We start from the raw sequence: 10,586 nt of genomic DNA on the forward strand, positions 1-10,586 counted from the left end.
GTGCTGCAGTCTGTCCTCCGGTGTAACTACCATGAATACAACGTGTTTGTAATGATGTTTAAAAGTGTTCTCGCTGTGACTGATGTCAGATAGGATGAGTAACGTCAGACCAGCTGATAGAGGACGGAGAGATATCAGCTGTCACATGATGTCAGCAGTCACATGACGTCAAGTAGTAGTACCTCAAACTGTACTACAGTAAAGTACAAGTACCTCAAACTGTACTGCTGTAAAATGCAAGTACCTCAAACTGTACTACAGTAAAGTACAAGTACCTCAAACTGTACTACAGTAAAGTACAAGTACCTCAAACTGTACTGCTGTAAAGTACTAGTACCTCTAACTGTACTACAGTAAAGTAAAAGTACCTCTAACTGTACTACAGTAAAGTAAAAGTACCTCTAACTGTACTACAGTAAAGTAAAAGTACCTCAAACTGTACTACAGTAAAGTAAAAGTACCTCAAACTGTACTACAGTAAAGTAAAAGTACCTCAAACTGTACTACAGTAAAGTACAAGTACCTCAAACTGTACTACAGTAAAGTACAAGTACCTCTAACTGTACTTAAACTTAATTCTTTCCTATAAAGTGAATCCCGCCTGGATTCATCAGTAGCTGCAGGTATGTGACTGTTTCCTGTTTCCTGTTTCCTGTGTCACCATGACGACGCATTTCCATCGCTAAGCAGCTCCATGAATGAAATGTTTTCCCAGTTTCTTTAATGAGGAGGAAGTTAACTGGTCCTCAGGTTAAAGCAGCACAGTCTCATGTTTAACAGCTCGTGGGTCTCAAGTCTTCATCTTTTTACACTCTCAAAGTTTCTTTCCGAGTTAAACATGAGGAAGGTTATTATATTATTATGGTAAACACCAGCTCCGGAGCATGAAGTGTATTAAAAGTGGAGATGTATGATGTGCATGGGCCCATTTTTTCAGGGTCGACTAATCGAATATTCGCTGCATGTCGACATTCACAGGCTGAATAGATAAGCTTCATAAATAACTGCACAAATTAATATAAATGATAATCAGCCTTCATTTCTTTACACAAACATTAAACATCACATTCATTAAAAGAATAAATCTTACAGGCCAACAGACCCCATAAAAATATAACAGGTGGATTATTTTCTCTCTGAGACTTTAGTTCCAGATGTTTAACGTACTAGTTTGGTGATGAGCGTCAGGTCCGTCTCCCTTAGCAACCGTCACAGCAGACAGCAGCTTTTTGTCCATGTGAAGCCACCGTAGCTCAACTCTGCTCCACATATTATATCACACCTGACAACATTATCCTTTACTTTCTGGAAAGGTTGTTTACAGAAGCTTAGAGCTCCTCCTAGTGGCTGAAAGTGAGAATTGCTCTGCAGTAGCTGTTAATAAACCCTTCATCATAGACTACACAACAAGACCACAGCACAAAGGTTGACTTTAGAACCTGAGAAAGACGATTCGATTATTCGGTTTTAATGACACATCCCTAGTAGAGATGTGGGAACCAGGTGCGCTTGCAGCGGGGGGCTGTGGGTGTCCGGCTCTGTGGCCTGGCACACCGGTGTTGAAGGAAGTGCCGGCTGTGATGAGAGCAGAGCAGGAAGCAGTTGTAGCTGTTGTGGAGCAGAAAGAGGTTGAGTTTGAGAGGAGAGAGGCGGAGCTGTTAAAGGACAGGCTGACTCCCAGAACACTGACCCATATTCTCTGGAGGAGATCAATCATTTCTTGGATGATACTTTCGGTAAACCAGTCAGTGTTTTCCTGATGTTGGAAAGTTCATCCAGACGGTGAACACGCTGCAGAAGCTTGTAAGTCTGGACTTGTTAGATGAGGAGAAACTCTACCATTTAAAGAAACACATTAGCTGAAAGTCTGAAAATAAAAGAATGAAGAAAATGAAAGTTTACAAGTAACAACAACATGATCATACAACAGTGGGTGTTTACTCTCTGCTGGTCGGTCTCCTTACTGTCTCATCTCTCTTCCTCTGCAGGTCTTTAGGCCTCTTTAAACATAAATGGGGGTAGAAGTGCACAGAAGAGAGTTTTAGTATCAGAGGTAGTCAGTCAAAATAAACTTGACATTGCAGGAAACACACAGTGATAGTGTGAATGAGGCAGACTGGGATCTATGGTGGAGGGGGCAGCATGTACTCAGTCATGGCTCCAATCTCAGTCTCTTTCTATCAGAGGTGGCTGCTTGCCCCTCTGTGGTGTTTCTGTCCAGGACCAGCAGGACGTTGAGGAGTTGGATTGTGGGCTGGCTCTGTGTGAGGGGGGGGGGGGGTACAATAGGGGAAGAGTGGAGCATGTGTGGTGGGGCAGTGGAGTTCAGGACACCTTCCTGGTCTTCCTGGGAGCCTTAGCTGGAGAGGATTAAAGGTTTTAGGTCCAGGACAGCAGCCAGACTGGTCGGCTCATCCCCAGACTGGACAGACAGCTACTTTTTAAAGGACTCCCAGTTCGACCTGTGTGGACTAATACCTTTCTACAGGTTGGTAATCGATGCATGGAGGATGCTTACCATCACCCTCCTGACCCCTGAGATGTGGATGTTTGAGGAGCCGATGTTGAATAACAGTTTTCTGGCCGGTGGCGTGCTCTCCTCTCACACTTTGAGGAGTCGTTTCGTTGAGGCGGGCATTGTTAAATCGGGCCAATCTGATCAATATGTCATTGGAAGAGCTGACTTACTAAAATCAGGTCGACCAGGTTGCTACGGAAACTTGTAGATGAGGTGGGGTCGTCCCTGTTTGCTTGACTGAGAGTCTTTGTTCAGGAGCGGGAGCTGAGCAGTGTGTTCCCCTCCCTCGTCACTCCCCCAACCTTCATCACATCTAAGTGGACAGACGAAGGAAGAAAGGACTGTCCCCGTCCAGCTCATGGGACTGTCTGACTTTCTGCCTTCTGGCAAGATAAAACGCTCCATTAAAGCAAAGACAACAGAATGCAACAGTTTCTTCACATTATAAATATAAATATGAATGAATCACTGCTGCTTTTATATCTGTCTTAGTTTAGGATTTAACTTGGGCACAAGGATCCTGAGTAACGCAATCATGTATGTATGTATGTATGTATGGAATGACAATAAACAAACTTGAATTGAACTGAATTGAATCAGTCCTGCTGTGGGAGAGAGATGAGTGACCTGCTTCTCTCACTGAAGACTGCAGCTGTGGGTGAGTTCATCTCCTGTGGGAAGAAGCAGCTGTTGTGTAAAAGTACTGAACCGTGGCTCTTTAACAGGACTCTAAATGAACGTTTAATACAGACTCGTCTCCTAAAGGCTGCAGCTCCTGTAGACACCTAGAAAAACAGATGGCTGACCTCTTCTTCTTTTTATTCTTCTGATTCTTCTTCTTCTTCTTCTTCTTCTTCTACTACTACTACTACTACTACTACTACTACTTATCATTATTATAATTATTATTATTATTATTATTAGGACCCGAGCACTAAACAGTAAAAAGGCTCTATTGAATCTGCAGGAATTATTATTATTGTCACAAAACAAACACATTTTTGACAGCCTGAACGTGCCCCAAAACTCATGAAAATGTGACCCTGCGGAAAAAAATGGATACGTTATGGGTTGTGGAAATGGGGGTTGCAAAATGGCTCTACAGCGCCCCCTAGGGAAAAGAAAAAAAATGGAGCCCCTTACTCCAGATTGACGTAAACAAACCAAATTTGGTACACCAATGTATCATGTAAAGACGCACAGAAAAGTCTCTTGGAGTCCTACCCTAACTCCAACAGGAAGCTGGACACCTCCATTCAAATGTTCAATTGTGGCGCTTTTTTCTTCCCAATTTCCACGCCACAAACTCCTCCAGATTTAATCCTAACAACTTCAAATTCACTCAGTGTCATCTTAGGACCTTGAAGATGTGTTTATCTTTTTCTACTACTACTTTATTATTATTATTATTATTATTATTATTATTATTATTATTATTATTCATCTTTGTTTGACTGTATATTCAGTTTATTCACATTACAGAGAAGCTACAACCAGCAAACTTTTACTTTTTCTTTTTGTTTAAATTGTAAATTAATCATCAAACTTTCTTGTCTACATATCTGTGACCGTGTCGTGTATTTTAATAGGCTGGAAAAATAACCACAAACATGGCCGACCATGAACTATATTTGTATGTTATGATTTCCAGTTTTCCTGCTGCTGCTATCAGCTCGCTCTGCAGTCCCACTGATTGTGAAACTGAACAGACAGTTTGCATGTTTCTCTCTCTCTGATTGGACAACTTAAAAAAACAAAGAAACATCTTAAACACATGCAGCTTCTAACCAAACAGTGGACAGTGAGCCGTCGTCAGGCTGAACTTTTCCTCCAACTTTCAGCTGTTAAAGTTGAATCTGAAGCAGCTCAGTTAGAGCAGGTTGAACATCAGCGTGAGTTTAAATACAGCGAGCGTCTCTCTTCAGTCAGAGGACGTCATGTTGTTGGTAGGACTCCTGATAATGTGGCTGATAATGACTGTACAGAGGAGGAGATAAAAGGAGGAGGAGGGAGCAGAGAGGACAGTATCTTGGTGGAGCTTTCAGAGTCTAGTACAAGAGGAGGAAGAGGAGTACTGTGTCAGCCTTCATCAGCAGACATGACAGCTCCTGGACTGTCACTGAATGTTTCCTCGCTACTGCCCGGCTTCCTGCTGCTGCTGCTTTCAGCTGATTGGCCGGTGAGGGCGAAGAAAACGGAGCCGGAGGACAACGGCAGTCGCCTCCGAGGCCTCTGGAAGCTGCACATGAGAGACGTGATGCTGAAAGGAAAAGGTGAGAAGAGTTCTTTCTGTTTTCTGACATTTACTATTAAAGAATTAATTTAACAAGAAAAATAATAAGAGAACCAAAAGTGTTAATCCTAACCCCTTAACCCTTAACTACATCACTCATAATACTGCTGTACTTTCACTGTAGATGCAGGACTTTTGCATGTAATGGAGTATTTTTACTTTGTTGTATTAGTACTTTTAGTACTTAACCCTAACATATTGTTCAGGGTTAAATTTGACCCATTTTTTACATTTCAAAGCTGTAAAAAGACCATATACACATTTCTTTTAGCTGGACTTTTCCTAACGTGACCCACAGTATACAAACATGGAAATAAACTGGATCATTTTTTTTACATTTTTGTGCAGCTGATTCACATTTTTATATATGCTATGTAAAAATAATCTGCATGTTTTCATCATATTCTATAAAATGTTCTCCTAGCACATATAATAGTGATTGTGAAAGTCTTTTTAAAGGATTAGTCAAACATTTATTAATGACTGAGTTTATGAATGTGAATTGGTGTAGAGACTAATTATGAGTCAGAGTATGATCAGTATGTGAGGGTTAAATAAATTATTTGACTATTTCTTTAACTCACTATTAACAACCAATCATCTCATCTCAGGTTCCAGTCATCCAATCAGAGACGGGGTCAAACAGCAGCTGCTCTACTGTCGTGTCTCGATTGGTTTCCATCTGCAGATTCTGCCCGGCGGCTCCGTCGGCGGCGTCCACAAACCCAACGAGAACTGTGAGTTCAGTCCACACGTACTGTATGACCCCCCCCACTGTGACACCTGTCAATGTTTTCATGTTTTCAAAAACCTTCAATGTTTATGAGTCAGTGATGTTTTTATTGTGTCCATGAGGTTTAATTTAAATTTAAAGGGTTAAAATGTGAAAATAAACGTATGAATAACTTGCACACATTCTTTTTTTGTGGACCCAGCATCAAATTTCTGCTTTTAATCCATTTAGAGAGAATATATTAGAGGATTATGGCAAAAATGTCTAAGTGGTGTAACCATAAAAACTTTGTACCAAATAATTCAACTTGCTTAAAAACAGTAAATTGTCAATAAAACACCATATCAACTAGTTTGGCATGATCTTACATTATAACTTTATATTAAATAAAGGTAATGGAATACAATTGTTCTAAATATTACATTTACTCTGGTTACCATGGAGATCAGGAACATGCTGCTTTCTTTCTCCTCTTCCTCCTTTCTTTCTTTCTTTCTTTCTTTCTTTCTTTCTTTCTTTCTTTCTTTCTTTCTTTCTTTCTTTCTCCTCTTCCTTCTTTCTTTCTTTCTTTCTCCTCTTCCTCTCTTTATATTTATTTCTCATCTTCCTTCTTTCTTTCTTTCTCCTCTTCCTCCTTTCTTTCTTTCTTTCTTTCTCCTCTTCCTCCTCTCTTTCTTTCTCCTCTTCCTCCTTTCTTTCTCCTCTTCCTCTCTTTATCTTTATTTCTCATCTTCCTCCTTTCTTTCTTTCTTTCTTTTTCTTTCTTTCTTTTTCCTCTTCCTCCTTTCTTTCTCCTCCTTTCTTTCTTTCTCCTCTTCCTCTCTTTATCTTACTTTCTCCTTTTCCTCCTGTCTTTCTTTCTCATCTTCCTCCTTTCTTTCTTTTGTTTTCTCCTCCTACTTCTTGTTCTTTCTCTTCTTCGTCCACTTTCTTTCTGGTCTTTCTCTTCCTTCTTTCTTTCTTTCTTTCTAGGTGATAAAATATGTAATATTTATCATTCTTTTGTGGTTACACCATTTGACATTTTCGGGAGCATTAATTCTTACTTTTGGTAAAAAAAATATGTGACTTGTTTTACTGAATCCTGCCTCTCTTCCTCTCTTCCTCTCTTCCTCTCTTGAAGGTTGGCTGAAGGTGTTCGCTATGAAACATGGAGTGGTGGGAATCAGAGGAGTCAAGAGTGGCTTGTACCTCTGTATGGGAGGAGAGGGACTGGCGTATGGAGCGGTGTGTAAACTACTACTAGCGCTGGCTATCGATACCTCTCTAAACAGCACATGTCTGGGTGAATAATGTGATGATAATATTTGATCTCTTTGTGTTTCAGGAGAAGTTTACAGACGACTGCCTGTTTAAGGAGAACCTAGAGGAGAATCATTACACCACCTACTCCTCTCTGTCTCACCCCGGTCTCTATCTGGCTCTGTCTCACAAAGGAGAGCTCAGGAGGGGCAACAGCGTGGGCCGCCACCAGTCCTGCACCCACTTCCTGCCCCGGAGGACTCCCTGATCACGATCTGCAGGTTTGACGGCTTCCTCCGGGACCTGGATCAGAATGAGGATCTGAATAGTTTTCTCCTGTTGGATCTGCAGCTCTGAAACAGGAACAGAGATCAGTGATTGGCCTTGGTTGCTAAGGCGGTTGCTAAGGTGGTTGCTAAGGCGGTTGCTAAGGTATCTCCACTCTCATATCTCAGATGTGATTCAGCTCCAACATGTACGGATGTGATTTGAGAAGTTGAACATTTGGAGTAAAGAAGGAGAAAAAGAAGTGAAATCCTGCTACTATAGTTCGTTTATGTAGAAGCTTCCTGAAGCCGACCAATCAGAGCAGAGTGGGCTCATCGGGGGAGGGGGGGGGGGGGGCTCTTAAAGAGACTAAAACGGCCTGTTAATAGACAGAGGCGGAACTGAGCTGCTGCATAAAGGACCAGTAGAAGATAAATAAGGAGTTTTTAACTGGAAATCATGTAAAGATATTCCAGTAGAGACACAGAATATTAATATAGAGCTGGAGATGTGAAGAATATGTGTTCTTTAAGTGTTGCCAAATTGCACGTCATACTATTTTATATTTATTTATTTATTTATTTATTTATTTATTAGCTTTAGTTATTTATGTTATTAGTTAATTTAATTGGTTGAGTAAAGCGAAGGGTTGTTTGTGGCTCTAAACTGCTGTGTAGACTCTTGTTTATATGATATTTATAAAGTTTTTGTCTGTTTTGATAACATGGGCATGAGTTAAATAGTTTTCAATAGCAACAGTAACAGCAACTATCAGTTATTATCATTAGTGATTAATATGACAGTATGTGGCAATTATTTGTATTGTTTAGTCAATGCAATGTGACTCAGGGGTTGGTAGAGTAAAAACAAAGCTAAAAGAGAGTTCATATTGGACTTAGATTCAGCAGGACAGAAACATGACTCCTAATGAATGATAATCACAGCCGTTGAAAGCTGCAGTACCAGTTTTTCACCAGCTGGGGGCAGCAGAGCAACACTATCAACGGCTCTGATTGTGTTGCTCTGCTGCCCCCAGCTGGTTAAAACTGGTACTGCAGCTCTAAACGTCTGTTCTATGTTTTATAAATATTCATCCAGAATGAGCTCAAAACAAGACAAGAAACAAGAAAAACTATTTTTTTTAAAGTTGTTTTTATGAACTTTATTATTTGTTTTGTTTATGTAGCTTTATTTATTACAGTGTTTTAATAAAATATCTATTTTTTTATTATGCTATTGTGTTGGAAGTTTTTTGTTTGGTTGTTTGAATTAATCTTTATTAAATTATAATAATAATAATAATCTTCAGATCTGAGGGAAACCAACAACCATGTCGACCTGATGATGGCGCTGTGATGTCAGAGGATCAAAATACACCTGGTTCAGATTAAACTCAAACTGGTTGCAAGGTTACATAACAATGAGAACATTTGTAGGATTCAGAACTGCATTTTAATTGTAATACAGTATTTTTTTAATTGATAGAGTTAATATCCCTCCACTGATGTTTCTTATTAGTAAAAATCAATAAATAAAACAACATGACAATGAACCTGAAGTGTGTTTATGTGTCTGTAATGATTCATTAGAAGATCCCTTCATCATGTTTACTGTAATGATTCCTCCTGTTCATACTGACCATTAGAAGATCCCTTCATCATGTTTACTGTAATGATTCCTCCTGTTCATACTGACCATTAGAAGATCCCTTCATCATGTTTACTGTAATGATTCCTCCTGTTCATACTGAGCATTAGAAGATCCCTTCATCATGTTTACAATGGAAGTGATGGAGGACTAAACCCACAGTCCTCCTTCTGTGGAAACATGGATTTAAAAGTTGATCTGAAGCTAATATGAAGCTTCAGTCGTCTGAATGAGTCAAACCTTCATCTTCTATGTTTCAACGTTACAGTGTTTTTAGTACCAAAGTCTTTTTGTTACTATTGAAAGCACATTTGAAGGAAATCTTTTAATAGTCAGTATGAACAGGATGAATGATTACAGAGAGGAAAATCTCTTTAACCCACCTGACTGCTGCTTTAAGACAGAGTTGATAAATTGTGAACTCGTCCTTTAACCCTTTACATACTGTTGATGTTCTACCCTCACAGTTTGTTCTCCTCATAAAAAGCATCTCTACCAAACATTGAAGCACAGATGTGTTTAGAAAGCATCAATAGTGGATCTGACTGATCAATAAATGTGATTTAAACCTTGATTCGTGTTTCAGAGAGCAGAGAGAGTCTGTCCTTCCTAGCACTTTGAGATTACTTTATGAAAAGTGCTTTACAAATAAAATTTATTATTATTATTATTATTATTCCTCCCTCCTTCTCTCTTTCCTCCCTTCCTCCCTCCTTTCCTCCTTCTTTCCTTCCCTCCTTCTCTTTCTTTCCTCCCTCCCTCCCTCCTACCTTCCTTCCTTATTTCCTCTGTCCTCCCTTCTTTCCTCCCTCCTTTCCTTCCTTCCTTCCTTGACTCGAGGACAACAGGAAGGTTAAACCTTGATTCATGTTTCAGAGAGCAGAGAGAGTGTATTTTTTAGCTTTTACACCACTAAACATCTCCTATCACACAATATCATGTCCTATTTTACCTCAGACATGAAAATATAACATAGCAATAATGATGGAAGGAAGGGAGGAAGGAAGGAAGGGTGGAAGGAAGGAAGGAAGGAAGGAAGGAAGGAAGGAAGGAAGGAAGGAAGGAAGGAAGGAAGGAAGGAAGGAAGGAAGGAAAGAAGGAAGGAAGGAAGGAAGGAAGGTAGATAGGTAGGTAGGTAGGTAGGTAGGTAGGAAGGAATGAGGGAGGGAAGGAAGGAAGGAATGAGCCAAGGTAGGTAGGAAAGAAGGAAGGAAGGAATGAAGGAAGGAAGGAATGAGGGAAGGTAGGTAGGTAGGTAGGTAGGTAGGTAGGTAGGAAAGAAGGAATGAGGGAAGGAAGGAAAGAAGGAATGAGGGAAGGAAGGAAAGAAGGAAGGAATGAGGGAAGGAAGGTAGGTAGGAAGGAAGGAAGGTAGGTAGATAGGTAGGTAGGTAGGTAGGAAAGAAGGAATGAGGGAAGGAAGGAAAGGAGGAAGGAATGAGGGAAGGAAGGTAGGTAGGAAGGAAGGAAGGAAGGAAGGAAGGTAGGAAGGAAGGAAGGAAGGAAGGAAGGTAGGAAGGAATGAGGGAGGGAAGGAAGGAAGGAAGGAATGAGGGAAGGTAGGTAGGTAGGTAGGTAGGAAAAGAAGGTAGCTAGGTAGGTAAGTAGGTAAGTAGGTAGCTAGGTAGGTAGGTAGGAAAGAAGGAAGGAAGGAAGGAATGAAGGAATGAGGGAAGGAATGAGGGAAGGAATGAAGGAGCTTTCTGGAGCTGTGGGGTTTATTGTAGAACCATTAGAGCCATCAGTCTTCACTGCTACATCATAAAAAGAAATCCTCATAACTACTATCTTATTAAAACTATTAACTATTCATTTCACTAAAACACATGTCAATAGATACGGAGATAATCTGACCCAGAACAGCCTCAATGGACAAACATTTGTAG

General features: G+C 40.2%; 1 protein-coding gene across 1 annotated transcript; it reads left to right on the forward strand.

Moving 5' to 3' along the window:
- The first annotated feature begins 4,616 nt into the window (after positions 1-4,616).
- Positions 4,617-7,260, forward strand: fgf9 (fibroblast growth factor 9). Its single transcript, XM_062431346.1, has 4 exons — positions 4,617-4,791; positions 5,423-5,548; positions 6,668-6,771; positions 6,872-7,260. The coding sequence occupies exons 1-4, from the start codon at positions 4,617-4,619 to the stop codon at positions 7,052-7,054; spliced, it is 588 nt and encodes a 195-aa protein (XP_062287330.1). The 3' UTR covers positions 7,055-7,260.
- Positions 7,261-10,586: the final 3,326 nt, after the last annotated feature.

Source organism: Scomber scombrus, chromosome 13 (genome assembly GCF_963691925.1).
Source record: "Scomber scombrus chromosome 13, fScoSco1.1, whole genome shotgun sequence".
In the NCBI taxonomy this organism is placed as follows: Eukaryota; Metazoa; Chordata; class Actinopteri; order Scombriformes; family Scombridae; genus Scomber; species Scomber scombrus.

Bases quoted from the DNA above. Each gene is read 5' to 3' on its own strand.
- fgf9 (XM_062431346.1), top strand. From the start codon at position 4,617: ATGACAGCTCCTGGACTGTCACTGAATGTTTCCTCGCTACTGCCCGGC. The intron at 5,549-6,667 runs GTGAGTTCAGTC...CCTCTCTTGAAG, and splicing joins CCACAAACCCAACGAGAACT to GTTGGCTGAAGGTGTTCGCT. The intron at 6,772-6,871 runs GTGTGTAAACTA...TTTGTGTTTCAG, and splicing joins AGGGACTGGCGTATGGAGCG to GAGAAGTTTACAGACGACTG.